This window comes from Temnothorax nylanderi, unplaced genomic scaffold, assembly GCF_030848795.1.
Source record: "Temnothorax nylanderi isolate EJ_2023f unplaced genomic scaffold, tnyl_v1.0 TNYL_tig0186_pilon, whole genome shotgun sequence".
Taxonomy (NCBI): domain Eukaryota; kingdom Metazoa; phylum Arthropoda; class Insecta; order Hymenoptera; family Formicidae; genus Temnothorax; species Temnothorax nylanderi.
The window spans coordinates 297,096-313,523 of NW_027249248.1; the positions used below are offsets into that span (position 1 = coordinate 297,096).

The window sequence follows — 16,428 nt, forward strand, 5'->3', positions numbered from 1 at the left end:
TGTGCCTCGATTTATAAGAGTTTAATTATAAATAGTTGAAGGTTGTAAAAAGGAAATATAAGGTGAATTATTGTAACCCGTTTCAGAAACAATAAAACTGATATATACAATACAAATGAGATTTTTTACAACACAATATTGCAAACTTTAAAATTATAGAAGTCTTTTACTTAAGTCGATGAACCTAATATTAAAAAATTATACAGAAGATTAGTACAAAGAGAAATGTGCAAATTATGTGTTTGCTCAACAGAAAATATATAAATGGAGCAAGTGATTAATAATTTTCTATAGTACAATTCTTATTGCATAATACATGTTTTAATAACATAAAATCTTCAATAAAATGAGAACTTTTGCCCATACTCTTCGGATATATCTTGTACTATCTGCACGGAAAAAAAGGATTTGATACTATAGCAAATCTATAGTTAAATATGGGATAACTAACATTTTTTACAGCGAGAGCTATTAATTTTGCAATAATAGCAAAACCTTTTGTTGCAATAACAAAAAGTTTTGCTGAACCTTTTGCTACTTAGTAATAATTGCAAGAAGATTTTGTTACTATTGCTAAATTATAGCTCTCGCAGCAAAAAAATGTTAGTTATCCCTATAGTAGCAAATCCTTTTTTTTCCGTGTGTATTTAATATCTGGAAATATGTATAACTATATCTGATATAAAATCGATTTATTTTCATAGATGACTATAATAAGATGCATGAACTACCATATCCTGTGTAACATCTTTCACGGACGCGCAACCTAGAAGAAACAAAAAAATTTCGTTAAAAAAAATATTTAGTACGTATGTTGACGTAAAAAATTATGCTTTAACTTACCACTTAATGCAAATGCTAAATCAATTTCTCTTCTCATGAGTTCAAGAATCTCCCTAGCACCGTTCTCACCACCATGTACCAAGCCCCATAGCATCGGTCTGCCAAAGAATACCTGAAAAAGAACGCAATTGATTAAATCTGAAAACATACAAGTGAAAAATTTGTGTAATACCTACTGAAAGAATCATTTGATATACGAGGTCTGACAATAAAGATCGCGAACTCGTCATGGTACAATCAATAGGAATAAAAAACCGGATTTGAACCCGTGTAACATTCTTTTTATTCTTAAAGATAAAGGGAACATTGAAAGAAACGCACTTTTTAATATTATTAATTTGATTAATGACAGCTGTAACATGACGGCAGTTCTGAAGGTCATTTCACAACAACAGTTCGAAAACTGCTTTGAAGGATGGACAAAGCGCTATAGCTGGCATCAGTGTGTAACTTCTCAAGGGGACTACTTTGAAGGACATGACAGTGACAATCAACAATAAAGTACCTATATAGCAATTGTGATAAATTCGCGAACTTTATTGTCAGACCTCATATCATATGTCTACAAATTTAACAAAACTGTTCGAATATTTTTATTTATATGTATATATGCCGTTTATTTATTTATTTATTTATTTGAAGTTATACCATTTTTGCCCCCAATGCCAAAGCTTTGAACACGTCGACACCTTGCGTCACCCCACTGTCCATGTATATTTCAACTTTGTCCCCCACGGCTTTGCTTATTTCAGGTAAAACTTCGATCTGCAAAAAAATGCAATTATTTCATTTTCTTTCAAATTAATTGTATATCATAATGGTCCTTTTTACTTATTACAATTATTTCAATAATTCACGCACTGTATATGATCTTTTCCAAATAATTGTTTAATACTTTGCAATATCAAAAATTTTTTAAGCAAGAAGTCAACCAACCGTTGCTGGAACACCGTCTATTTGACGCGCACCGTGATTCGATACTATGATGCCGTCAGCCCCATTTTCCACAGCTAAAAGTGCATCCTCTACCGTCAGTATTCCTTTAAGAATTATCGGTAGCGTTGTAATTCTGCAACAATTTGATTCAGACACTCGCTTGATTTGCTTGATACACGAAGGTGAAAGAATCTAATGTTCCGAGACATCAAGATAAGGAAAGTTCGCAAACAATGATATGCAGATACCTTTTGAGCCACTTAACGTCGTCCCAGGATATAGATGCATCGAACAGTGCGTTAACATATTCATTAAGACCAGAGCCGGTCTTCGCGGTATTTATTCGCCTCGATAAATCACCTTCGAAATTTGCGAATCTATAATATAACAGAGAGCTATATACTATTTATCCGTATATGTTATTATAAATTTCATTTCAACTCGATAAATGGGTACCTCAAGTGACTGGGCAACGAGAATTTATTTCTCAAATCGGGGCGTCTATCACCGAAAAACGGCGCGTCGACGGTGAGAACCAGCGCTTTGAAGCCAGCACGTTCGGCGCGTTTTATCAAATTTAAGGTAACATTTCTGTCATTATAAATATAGAGCTGGAACCACTTTATACCCTTCGGCGCAGCTTCTGCCACTTCCTCTATGCTGCTCGTGGCTATCGTCGAGAGAATGAAGATCGTTCCCGCCGCTTGAGCAGCTGCAAATAAATAAAGTTACAAAAATTAGTAATAAAGGAATTTGAACGACAATATGCCTACAAAGGCTACAAATTGAACAAAATTATTTCGAACGAATAATATTATAGTTCAAATTCTTTTATTTTATACATATATTATCTATATATATATATATATATATATATATATATATATATGTTTATTTATTTATTATTTTATATATATATATCTATAATAAAAAATATATACACATATATGTGTTTGTGTAACTTGACCAAATTCCGATTAACTTATAATCAATTAATTCTACCGGTAGAATTAATCGCTTAAAATAAAAACCACTAACTATATGTATATTCATTGTCCTTAATCTAATATTTTTTAAATATATTTTAAACAACAAAACATTAATAATTCTATTTGTTAATAAAATAGTACATTCATTATTATTATACATATACATATACATTATACAGATATATGTTATTGGACGTTTTAATAAAATAGTGTTATTGGATGTTAACGACAATCATACGCCAATTTTACATGTATATGATTCTAAATTGACGAAAAGAATTAATCAACAATTATACCGAAACAGATGTCGAAACTTCTTGTCTTTTAGAGAAGGATGATTGTATAAAATGCCGATGCGAAAGTGTACAGTTGTTATTTCCATACACTATAACTACATCTTTCAGGAGACCTCTGCTACAGAGGTGTTACGCGAATAATATGATAACGACAGGTTACGCGTGTTGCGCAAACAGGTTGCATGATGCAATCGTTGCAGGTGAAATCGAGGCTCGGAAACTAATGCCAATATAATATTAGTTGGAATAACGCAACAATGTAAAATTAATTAGAATTTAAATGATGGAAAATGCAGGGCGTCGCAAATAAAACTAGAAACTAAAACAGGCTAAAACACGTTAAAACAAATCAAATTAAGAAGATCGTAATTTTAATCGACGTACGTCATCCTTTTCAAAATTTGATTTTTCGAAACACTGTTTTAAACAAACGCAATAAACTTAATTAATTGGACTCTTTCCTGTTTGGTCCCACACTAAGAATTATTTCTAAATCTCGATTAATTTAGTTAGGAATTAATTTATCGAGCCATATATAATATAATATTTATTAACAAATAGAATTGAATTATTGAATGAATAAAATTATTAAATTCTTGTTGTTCGAAACATAGAAAAAAATCAGAGATTAAGAACAACGAATTGTTAGAAGATTTGCAAGCAATTCTGTTGATTGAATTAATCGCCAATTAATTGTAAGTCAATCAATGATGAATTTATCGATTAATACCTGTATTATTTTAACAACGGATAGAATTATTAATCTTTGCTTGAAGTAAAAGATAAAAAACGAGTTAAAAATTAAAATTTTGCTTCGAGCGATTCTGCCAGTTGAATTAATCAACGGTTAAATTAATCGCAATTTCGGGTTACACGACATTTTCCTCAAAAAGAGAGGGGGTAATGTTGGTACTAAAGAAAATCCCTAGGCGATACAATTTAATTTTTGTAGATTATTAGCACTGCGTAAGTAGTAATTGTAAAGCGCGAGTTCCACGCTTTCAACCACTCGTCACGCTTTCAAACCGTCTGTGTGTGTGTGTGTGTGTGTGTGTGTGTCCACGCGAAACGAGGTGCCACATGGGTTCATGACGCGCTTTACAAGCTCGTTTAAGTACATGCGTGGGCGAAGGGATTTTGCTCCCCTGCACCCCCCTTTCCATGCATGTACTTTATAATTTCGCTTTACAACTTAGCATGTACTTTAAGTTCTAAAGCGAGGTCCATGCTGCCTACCGGCGGAGGTGGGTGCGGGAGGGGGGGCCGAAGGCCCCCCCTTGCACCCCCCCCCCCGCGTGTGTGTGTGTGTGTGTGTGTGTGTGTGTGTGTGTGTGTGTGTGTGTGTGTGTGTGTGTGTGTGTGTGTGTGTGTGTCTGGGAAGGAAGATTAAAAGAAGTATAAGGTACAGTTACATATTTATAAATTTATTTAATCTTTTCCAACAAGTTCAGATAACGTATTTAAGATCAATAATAAATCTAACTCGTTTATATTTTTTTCTATGTTTTCCCACATTTTTTTAAATTTATTTTCTTTAATTTATGTACGCTTACGCACCGACCTCGTCCAGAATTGTGGATGTTGCATCAAACTTTTGATGTTTCTTTGATGCTCAGTAAGGTAAGCTGCAAACAACATTGAATTAGAAATTCGTGATGATTACATTTCATTATGATATGTGATATCATGTTAAAACTCCAATTTGAAACTTAATTTAAATCATTACGTTATAAGCACAAGATGAATACAAATAATGTATAAATATTTGTGAACCTTCATGACTTGTGTGTGTGTATGTATATGTATATATATATATATATATATGAAATTAATATATATATACGTATATGTAATTAATATATAGATATATGTATATATAATTTTATTAATTGAAACATTCTTCTGATCATAACGTTAATGAAATCTGAACAGCATGTGTGCACGCATTTCTTGTATGCATTTTTCTAAATATAATGATATAAACTCGAATTGAGTTAAACATGATATCTTTATCTTATCTGAGACGTACCTAAAAATTCAACAATCGTGGAATGTTTTTTCAAAGTTTCTCTCAATTCCCGATTGTTCAGATTTCATTAACGTTATGATCAGAAGAATGTTTCAATTAATAAAATTATATATACATATATCTATATATTAATTACATATACGTATATATATATTAATTTCATATATATATATATATATATATACATATACATACACACACACAAGTCATGAAGGTTCACAAATATTTATACATTATTTGTATTCATCTTGTGCTTATAACGTAATGATTTAAATTAAGTTTCAAATTGGAGTTTTAACATGATATCACATATCATAATGAAATGTAATCATCACGAATTTCTAATTCAATGTTGTTTACAGCTTACCTTACTGAGCATCAAAGAAACATCAAAAGTTTGATGCAACATCCACAATTCTGGACGAGGTGCGTAAGCGTACACAAATTAAAGAAAATAAATTTTAAAAAATGTGGGAGAACATAAAAAAAATATAAACGAGTTAGATTTATTATTGATCTTAAATACGTTATCTGAACTTGTTGGAAAAGATTAAATAAATTTATAAATATGTAACTGTACCTTATACTTCTTTTAATCTTCCTTCCCAGAACACACACACACACACACACACACACACACACACACACACACACACACACACACACACGCGGGCGGGGGTGCAAGGGGGGGCCTTCGGCCCCCCCTCCCGCACCCACCTACGCCGGTAGGCAGCATGGACCTCACTTTAGAACTTAAAGTACATGCTAAGTTGTAAAGCGAAATTATAAAGTACATGCATGGAAAGGGGGGTGCAGGGGAGCAAAATCCCTTCGCCCACGCATGTACTTAAACGAGCTTGTAAAGCGCGTCATGAACCCATGTGACACCTCGTTTCGCGTGGACACACACACACACACACACAGACGAGGCGGTGCGAGGGGGGGCCTTCGGCCCCCCCCGCACCCCCCGTGGTTGAAAGCGTGGAACTCGCGCTTTACAATTACTACTTACGCAGTGCTAATAATCTACAAAAATTAAATTGTATCGCCTAGGGATTTTCTTTAGTACCAACATTACCCCCTCTCTTTTTGAGGAAAATGTCGTGTAACCCAATTTCGTCGAAAAGCTTTAGCGAATACTCCATATGTATTATATACATATTTATGTATACTCCGTTCAACGAGAGATCATGCATGATTATGGTTGATCAAACATAAATAACGATAGGGCACAGAGCCGCAACAAGGTGTTCGCGTTAAATTATTTTTATTTTTAATAGTGTTGGACAATATCTATTAAAAATAAAAATAATTTAACGCGAACATCTTGTCGCGACTCTGTGATGCCCTATCGTTATTTATGTTTGATCAACCATGATTTCTCGTTGGACGGAGTATAGGTATAATCATTTCTTAAAAATTCATCTGTTCTTATTTCTCATTTGAATTATTTGAAATACATTTGCGTACAAGCCCAGGTAGCAATTAATGTCTAAAAGACATCATAAAGACATCTTTAAGATTTCTGGCATCTTAAAGACATCTTTATGATGTCTTTTAGACATTAATGCTACCTGGGAGGACACAGAGGTCTTTCGATCGATGGTAATCGATAAGAAACCGTTAAGTTCGCACGGGGCCCACGTGGGACGGCAAAAAGATGGGAAGCGGCCAGCGGGCGAGACGAGAGATCGCGCGAGCGGAACCGATAGAAAACGAGTTTCCGTAACGAAGTTTCTCTTGCGAAGGCGATCTCCCACTCTCACCCCCACCCACCCCTAATCAGTCATCGCGCGACAGGCGGCGGGCGGTAGTCGCGTGTGTTGTACTACAGTACGTTTCGCTGCGTCGCGTCGCGCGTCGGCTCATTATCATCGCGTTCCGCGGAGGCTAGGCGCCGCGTCGGGCGGGAGTCGACGTCGACGGATATATCTCGGGATTTCCTGGCCGCCGCGCAGCGGCGATGACGGACGCGGAGCGTCCGTGTATTCTGTGTTCACCACGAGGCCTGTCGCATCTGCCACGTACGCGCGACGAGGTGAGAGGTGAGGTTAAGTTCTCGTGAAGGGAGGCCGGGGCGACCCGCGAGACATGGTCCTCTCGCGAAGATGAGGCGCAACGTGATCAGCCTGGTCAAGTTTCTCCTCCTGGCGGCGTTCACCGTGTTCCTGACCGTTGTGGTGTTCCGCTACGCACGATCGCCACCGAGCCGTCGGGTCTCGGCGCCATTCGACACCCTGGCGGCGGCGGCGGCGGCGGACCCGAAGGATGACGGCGGTCGAGGGAACGACCCGAACGACGAGCGTTCACGTCAGGTACGAATCCGGGAAGGCGCACCGTGACTCCCGTCGTGGAGTCGCGGTAAAATGGGCGTTACACGTCGATTGGGTACGAGAGTGAAATCTGTCGGAAACAGGTGTATCTGCTGTAAATTTTGTCGGCAGAATGCCAGCAGAAACGAAATCTGTTAATATATTGGTAGATTGATTGCAGACTCTCTTTCTCTCTCTCTGGCATTTCATAAACATTCAGATTGCCAAATCTGTCAGAAATAGATTTTGCAAAGTGTCTATTACAAATTTTTGTTACCTTAGTGTCAATAGAAACATGAAATTTGTTACCAGAATATGATAGTAGATTGATTGTAAAAATTTAAAAAAATTCGCTATTTTGTAATCGTTTAAATGATACCTTATGATAGTCAAATCTGTCGAAAACAGATTTTGCAGGGTGTCTGTTACAAAGTTTTGTCAGTAGAACACTGATAGAAACATAATAAAGTCTGTTAACAAAATATGACGAAAAGATTGACTGCAATCTGTTTCAAAATAATTGGTTACTAAATAATTTATTATTTTGTAATTATTTAAATATTTTAACCCTTAAATGATACCCAGATAGCCAAATCTTTCAGAAATAGATTTTGCAGAGTGTCCATTACAAATTTTGTCGGTAGAATGTCAATGGAAACATAAGATTTGTTAATATGAATGTGATAGTAGATTGATTGTAGAAACCCAGAAGAATTTGTCATTTTGTAACCATTTTGTAACAACTTAAATACCCCCCATGATAGCCAATCTGTCGCAAGCAGGTTTTGCAAAGTGTTTGTTACAAAATTTTGTCAGTAGAATACTAACAAGTATGATGGCAGATTGGTTGCAAAATCAGCTATTTCATAAATATTTAAGTGATACCCAGATTGCCAAATCTATATCCAAAACAGATTTTGCAAAGTGTCTACTACAAATTTTCTCATTAGAATGCTAACAAAAACAATGAAATTGGGAGTGTGCACGTGTGTGTATACGTCTGACAATAATGTGCACATTCATTATGCACCATTCCCTCTCTCTCATCTTACTGTTATTACCGGTATATTTCATAAGCAGTATTGGTGCCTCACCATTTACATGTACTTCTTTGTCTCTTTTCCATTCTATCTAACGTTTCTTGTAGCTTTTTATTGTTGTACATGCAATATTTTATTATTAAAATCTATTAATAGAACATTATATGACAGATTAACTGCAGAAATCAAGAAAAATCTACTATTTCATAATTATTTAAAAATACTTTCCACTTGAATGATCAAGAAATAACAGATTTTGCTCAACTTTTGCTGTCAGATTATGTCAGCAGGCTCGCTGACAGAACATGAGTTTAATGCGAACGCAGTTGATGCCAATGTTCCATAATATTCCGCACAAATCTAGATATACACAAACTGTTAACGTACACTATTTACACTATTTACACATTAAAGAATGAAATTTAAGTCAATACCTTGAGTTAGATAACATTTTGTTACTTTTAACTACCATGTGTGTCGAATTTTATTACTTTAACACAAAATAGTATTATTTTAACTCTGTTGGTTTAGATAAATTAACGACATATTGAGTAGGAGCAGTGGCGACCTATAGGAATGGTTAAAAATGACTCAAATTGAGTATAATTTGACACCACGAATTCTCTCTCAACAATGTATCATTAACATTTTGCTTACTGGTGTATAAATGGAAATCAGTATTAAATCTCGTTGAGCTCGATTCCCTAAGAAAAAAAAATTCGTGACAGGATAAAATCTCGCGCCAGCCGTCGAGGGAGAATTGGAACCGTTGTAACTTCGTTGAGCTCAATTTCCTGCTGGCGCGGCAAAAGAAAGCTTGCTTGGATAACGTATTTATAATAAATACGCGGATCCTCTATGGCATCCGCAGTTGAAGCATTAAGTATCATACCAGACATTACGAGTAGATCTTATGCGCATACTTAAAAACCTACTTTCCTCATATGCACACAACAGTTAGCAAACGAGTTTTAGTTGCATCTCTCTTGCATTCCCAGCGATCAGGAATGTACCGAGGCGATTGGATGCCCAAGCAAGTTATTAGTTTCTTCTACGATCGCAAAAAATGCCATTTGCCGACTCTTCAGTCGTGTACCGCCACAGATCACCGTCGATCGTTTTCTGATATGATAACAGTGCTATTTAATACATATGAAAAATGGATTAAGATTTATTTTTTAATATTTATCTTATCTCTTCAAGAATCTCTGTAAACAAATCTATTATAAAAATAGGCAACGGCCATTTTATTTCATCTCTAATCACTAATTTCAACATATTTTACAGGACGTGGACGACAGAATCGATTGGCACGACTACAAAAGCATTGAGGAAGAAGATAAACGAACGGGGATAGGAGAACACGGAAGACCAGCCTTTCTTTCCCCGTCCCTCGATGTGCGGAAGGAAAAATTGTATCAAGTAAATGGATTCAATGCAGCTCTCAGCGATGAGATCTCAGTGAATCGTTCAGTGCCTGATATTCGCCATCCAGATTGCAGGAAGAAGAAATACTCGAAGAACCTGGATCCCGTTTCTGTGATAGTGTCCTTCCACAACGAGCACTTCAGCACGCTACTGCGAACCTGCTGGAGTGTGATTAACCGCTCGCCGCCTTCTCTTTTAGAAGAAATTATACTGGTCGACGATGCCAGCACGAAAGTCGAGTTAAAAAAGAAGCTAGACGATTACGTCGCCCAGCACTTGCCGAAGGTAACGATCGTACGATTACCAAAACGCTCGGGATTGATCAGAGGTCGACTGGCGGGCGCGAAGAAGGCGAGAGCGAGAGTTCTCGTGTTTCTGGACTCGCATAGCGAGGCTAATGTGAATTGGCTACCGCCGTTGTTAGAGCCCATCGCGCAAGACTACAAAACCTGTGTCTGTCCGTTCATCGATGTGATAGCTTACGAGACTTTTGAGTATAGGGCGCAGGACGAAGGCGCCCGAGGGGCGTTTGACTGGGAGTTGTATTACAAGCGACTTCCGTTACTTCCGGAAGACCTGAAGAAACCCGCAGAGCCGTTCAAGAGCCCTATAATGGCAGGCGGTCTGTTTGCGATCAGCGCCAAGTTCTTCTGGGAATTGGGCGGCTACGATCCAGGCTTGGATATATGGGGTGGCGAGCAATACGAGCTGTCCTTCAAGATCTGGCAGTGCGGCGGTCAAATGTATGACGCGCCGTGTTCCAGGGTCGGTCATATCTATCGTAAATTTCCGCCGTTTCCCAATCCCGGCCGCGGCGACTTCCTGGGAAAGAACTACAAGAGAGTCGCCGAGGTGTGGATGGACGAGTACGCGGAATACATCTACAAGAGACGACCGCACTTACGGGCGTTGGATCCGGGTGATTTGTCGGAGCAGAAGGCGTTGCGCGCGAGGTTGCACTGTAAACCGTTTAAATGGTTCATGGAGAACATAGCCTTCGACCTCGTGGAGGTGTATCCGCCCATTGAGCCGGACGACTTCGCTTACGGGGAGATCAGGAACATGGGCGCGACCGATCTGTGTTTGGACTCGAAGAAGCGGAAGAGGGACGAGCTTGTCGTGATGGACACCTGTATGAAGGACGATCCGAAAGTGTTGGGTGAGCAGGAGTTCCGGCTGACCTGGCATAAGGATATCAGGCCGAAGGATCGCACGGATTGCTTGGACGTGTCCAGAGGCGAGGAGAAAGCACCGGTGAGCCTGTATCCCTGCCACGGGAAACAAGGCAATCAGTTGTGGCGTTACGACGTCGAAAAACAGTGGTTGCAGCATGGTTACTCGTCGAGATGCCTGGACACCGATCCAGGCAGTAAAAGAGTATTCGTGACTGCATGCGACAAATCGTCACCCACTCAGAAATGGCGGATAGAGCAAGTTAACATGAAAGCGATTAATAATTGGGAGAACATAGGACCCAAGCTCAAGTGAACTCTCTTCCCTTGTACTGCCATAATGTCTCTTGAACGGTAGGCTCGCGCCAAATTCCTACTCGTTATAGAAATCTAGGAAGGAATTTCTTTATTCCTGGTTACTAGTCATCGCAAATTTCAATTTGAGCAACATACTGCACTTGTGTTAATAATAATTAACGAAGAGCAAGACTCGATCAACGCGCGGCCCGAGTAATTTTGCACGTAGCGTAAGGCGAGATTTTCGTTCCTTGGGTATGCAGACTGGATAGCAAACGGTCTTCATATCGGCGGATGTGTCTATACATATCGCATAAGCGCTCTATCGTGCCTTACATCATATAGCCATATGTAGGAGTACGGTACGATAACGATTTTAGCATTAAGTTTCACCTTTCGCTCAAATTAATATTACGGTAAACATTATATCTTTTTAAAAATGCCACTTATTAAGCAGGACTGAAATTTTATTTATATTATAATGTTTCTTATTGAAGCAAATTGTTTAAGGAACAAAGTTCTAGATATTCTATCGAGAAATCATGAATATAATTTATATGTATAGCATAAATCATACATAAAGTATTACAAATGTATTACAATTACACATGTTTTTTTTCTGTAATTATTAGAAATTTATAACAATTTCGTAATTTTTAAGGTTTATATTTTTATGTCGCATAAAAGGTTGAATATGAACATTAAAAAGATTCTTTGCAATCTCTAATAATTCCCGAAAAATTAACTTTTAATAATTTATGTGACACATCTTGTATAATAATAATAATAACTATTCATTCCATTATCATTAACTCATATAAATAAATATTATGAACTATTTTATCAGATTAGATTATTTAAAAAAACCAGTGAAGAAAGAGAAGATATAAATCATTCTCCATTTTCAATGCATTATATGAGTAAATTATAGAATAACTTGAAATATAAAATACATATATTTTTTTAATAATATGCAGACATGATACAATACAAAAAACTGTAAAATGAATAACAAATATACATTTTTATACTCCTAGTATCTTTCCTAGTATTTTCCAATATAATATAAATTTTTCTTTGAAATATATTTCTAATTAAGTAGAGGAAAACTAAAAATGCGGTTTACTATGCGATATTGTCTCTTCTCTGTATTCCAATTAAATATATGTATATAAAAGCATGATTGCGCTTTATTGAAAGTTATTCTACGATATACTCGAAGGATCAAAATAAAAAATGGAGCATTCATTAGCAATTATTGTAAGAGCAAATGAATACATTTAAAGCATTTATTCTTTATATTTGTCAGCATATTAGTTTATGTTTGAGCGCGGATCTTTGATAATTATGCAATAATAAATGAATGTTAGAGAAGTATTGTTAACTGTCTGTGATCGTTGGTGTGTCTGGGCTAATCTTTGATTATTAATATTTTTATAGCATATTTATATGATTTAATACACGTTTGTATTTAAAAAAATCCTTATATATATTTTACAATAAACGTAAGTACCAATCTGATGATAAAAGTACAGTATACAATAAAGTTATAGTTCTGATCGATCAGCAATCCCAGGTGTCACACACACACACACACACACACACACAATATCTCACTACTACACTAGATAAATATGGTCAAGTGATTCTTATCGAAAAGAAGAAACGTTTTATTTTATATATCCGTGTCATGGGGAGAAAAAACAAGAAAATAAAACGGAAAATGCGAGAAAAAGTGCCTAATGTTAGATTTTCTTATAATGTGGTCCTCCCACCGCATCAACGCTTACAGATGTCTAATGTTTCCGAATGGACCGTATTGGAAAAAGGAACCGACAAATCACGTCCAGCGCAATAGTTCAAGATATCGTACGATATAATCAAATCAGGCAGGATCAGGGCACGTATTATGGAACTTTCCGATCGGAATCCATTCCGAAAAGTTCCATACTACGTGCCCAGATCAAAGCTGGATCCTGATCAAAGAATACATTTAGATAACACCATGTGACCAAAGTGTTCTTGACAGTAGGGGTTTCGAAATTGTTCTGAGAGAGAAGAAAGAATTGGACCAAGTTATGAACAGCGTCAAAGCAAGAGGGTATAATCTAAGAATTATTTCGCGAAATGTTTACTCACCCCTTGCATTGGCGCATTCTCCATCGGGATGTGCCATACGCTGCATCGCGGTAGGTGCGACTCCCAAGGGCATTGAAACTTTGTGACCCAACACCGTCGTGCTTATGTCCCTTTTGGACACGTCTCGCAAGAATCTAGGACGTATTCTGTAACTGCAAGAATATTAAAAATGATCGAGAACTAGGACAAGTTGCATTTTTTATCGCCAACCTAAAAATATACACAATATATCCCATCTTTCTACACAAATTACTTGAGGAATCATATATGTGCAATATGAGTATCTAAAAAAATTGTAACGATCTTTTCACCTCAACTATTTCATATCGAACACACACTTTCTTATTTTCCACTCTTTTCTCGACTCTCCCTCCCCCTCTCTCAAAATCTTTTCTACTTTACTTTTAGATTTAAAAAACGGATTTACTTTTTGAAAGCCTCCCTATTCCATTTTACGCTATACTCTTCTCCTGCACCGCTCTTGTAGTAGTCCCTCACGGAAGCAGGCAAACGTTCCAGAGCATGCTTCTCGTAGTCTTCGATGCACACGTATGCCATCCTGCCGTGTCAAAAATTAATATTGTTGCAATCTGCAATGAAAGTATCGTTATTGTAACTTGGAAATGAAACAAGAACATTTTTACTCAATCTAACAAGAGGAGGCCACGAAGATTGATTTGTTGATTTTATTGAAAATTATTTTGTTGCATCAAACTTTACGAACTTTCCTTTGCCAATTCTGAGAGCATGTCTTTACATGGAAACTTTATTTAATTTTTATTAGCGAGTCTATCCAAGTGGCTTCCTCTTGAATTTATTATATATTTTCCTGTGCTTTGTTCCCGAATCTTCTCTTGTAAGATATTGTTCTTATAATTTTTATTATTATAACGTTTTAAAAATGTTTTTATATCTGTCACTTGATATTTTATACGATAATAGTAGATGGTAATAATAACATAATGTTGCGAGCACACGCAGCGATGTTATACAAGAGAAATTGTATAATTCGAAGAGGAACAACAAATAAATATATTATCTCGAAAGTAAGAAAACCTTATAGTAAATTCAAAATTGTATAATATGCACTGGTCTTATAATTTATGTCGAGACAGTGATCTCAGAGATGTTTCGAAAAGAACTTATTTATAATTAGTATTAAGTAGATAAATTGATATTTTATAACGTAACAGCAGATAACTGTAAATTTTAAATACGAAGGTCACAACATTACGTAATCGGGACAACTTGACAAACGTTATGTCGTCATTTATTGCACGACTGTAGTTATAATTCTATTGATAACGTAGACGGTTATCGTTGTACTGATAATGCGATATACAGTGGATACTGATAGTGTCGACGTCTTGAAAAAAAAATTATAGATAAAATTCTAGAAAATTCGCATGTGAAAGAGATTGAAAAGATAGACTTGCCTTCTGGATAGCTCGTTGTTCACTTCTGCCCGTCTCGATCGTCAACAAATGACTGACTGTTCTCGGATAAATCCTCGCCGATAGCACGACGAAAGTTAAAAATTTAGTTATATAACAGATAAAACTGTTTGCTCTTAATAACACGGGTTGTTTCCATCAGCCTCCGCGGCGATGCGATGAATATGATGACTGTCTTCCTAAGGATATATGACTTGATAACGGTCAATATAAACATTTCCGTTCCAAGGAGCGTGGCAGTTTCGTGACGAATTGTATGCTCTTCCGTGCCATTATATATTTTTCATCCTTAGTGGATTACTATCTAATGTAATATGTCATCGTATAATTCAAATCGATGCAAACTATTCGATGTTACATGCCCTCGAAACACGACATATTTTAAGTAAGATAAGAAGAAAAACTCTTCGCGGATTAAATTTTATTTTAGTGACAGTATACTATAAACAATATATTATACAATAGTATGCTAAGTCGAAGCGTATTTGCTACGAATTACAGATGAAAATTGAAAAATTCAACTCAAGACGAATTGAGAATTATTAAGCTTATTAAGAATGACGGGTATTTGTTAAGATAATAATAATAAATAGCGCGACGCGTGCTAATACCAAAAGTAATGATTTTTCGAAGGGAGAAATCTGGAATTGTTATAAAATAAAATAGGATAAGAGAGGGTCAGTATACGAAGAAGGAAATCCATTTAAATAAGTCTTTTTACAACTATGCAAGTGTTTCGGGGGGAAAAAGTTCAGAATTTCTTTTTTTCACGTAAAAAATTGTAGCACAAATTGCAAGATGAAAGATTTAACGGGATATTATATTAGGCATTGTTAGGAAAATCGTTTGAAAAATTTCTTAAAAGATTTTAAGAATATTAGAAATCTTAAAATTCTAAAATAGCATTAGTTGTGGCAGCCATCACAAACATTGTTGGCTTCTATTTCAACTTGTGTTACTGACGAAAACTTATTCAGACAGTCAGAACTATCGAAAACAGGTTTTGCAAAGTGTCTGTTACAAATTTTATCGACAGAATGTCAGTAGAAATGTAATCAAATCTGTTAATAGAATGTGCTAGGATTTATTGCAGCACTTATCATTTCGTAACCATTTAAATAATACTCAAATAGCCAAATTTGTTAAAAACAAATGTCTACTACATATCTATAACGTTTTTCGGTGGAGTGCAAAACAAAAATAAAATCTGTTAGTAGAATATAATCGAAATCAAGTAGAATCTGTCATGGCTAACAAAAAATTTTAAAGGTGGGCGGGAATTTTGTATGATTAAATTGAAGAAATTATTTCAGGGAAAGAACGAAAAAACAATTCTCAATTTAGGTTATTCACTATATTTGAAATGTAAGAAATTAATTTGTAATACAAAACTTATTAAAAAATAGAAGTTTTCTGTCATTGAAGACAGGACCGAAATTTTCGAGTGCTGTACGTTACCATGATCTCGTAACTTCTAAGATAGCAATCTGCTA

General features: G+C 36.1%; 2 protein-coding genes across 2 annotated transcripts; one reads left to right on the plus strand and one right to left on the minus strand.

The window, feature by feature from the left end:
* Positions 1-675: 675 nt before the first annotated feature.
* On the minus strand, positions 676-15,061 carry Hao (Hydroxyacid oxidase). Its single transcript, XM_071716464.1, has 9 exons — positions 14,918-15,061; positions 13,909-14,071; positions 13,482-13,633; positions 2,236-2,491; positions 2,028-2,156; positions 1,780-1,912; positions 1,492-1,608; positions 844-955; positions 676-766 (listed from the first exon to the last, which is right to left on the minus strand). Exons 2-9 carry the CDS (start codon positions 14,037-14,039, stop codon positions 699-701), a joined length of 1,098 nt encoding a protein of 365 aa, XP_071572565.1. The 5' UTR covers positions 14,040-14,071; positions 14,918-15,061; the 3' UTR covers positions 676-698.
* On the plus strand, positions 6,416-13,664 carry LOC139778514 (N-acetylgalactosaminyltransferase 6). The gene is made up of 2 exons (XM_071716463.1): positions 6,416-7,408; positions 9,733-13,664. The coding sequence occupies exons 1-2, from the start codon at positions 7,202-7,204 to the stop codon at positions 11,359-11,361; spliced, it is 1,836 nt and encodes a 611-aa protein (XP_071572564.1). The 5' UTR covers positions 6,416-7,201; the 3' UTR covers positions 11,362-13,664.
* Positions 15,062-16,428: the final 1,367 nt, after the last annotated feature.

Coding starts and splice junctions, on each gene's coding strand:
- LOC139778514 (XM_071716463.1), top strand. CDS start 7,202: ATGAGGCGCAACGTGATCAGCCTGGTCAAGTTTCTCCTCCTGGCGGCG. Junction 7,409..9,732: donor ACGACGAGCGTTCACGTCAG/GTACGAATCCGG, acceptor CATATTTTACAG/GACGTGGACGACAGAATCGA.
- Hao (XM_071716464.1), bottom strand. CDS start 14,039: ATGGCATACGTGTGCATCGAAGACTACGAGAAGCATGCTCTGGAACGT. Junction 1,609..1,779: donor TAGACGGTGTTCCAGCAACG/GTTGGTTGACTT, acceptor ATTTTTTTGCAG/ATCGAAGTTTTACCTGAAAT. Junction 956..1,491: donor TGGCATTGGGGGCAAAAATG/GTATAACTTCAA, acceptor GTTCTTTTTCAG/GTATTCTTTGGCAGACCGAT.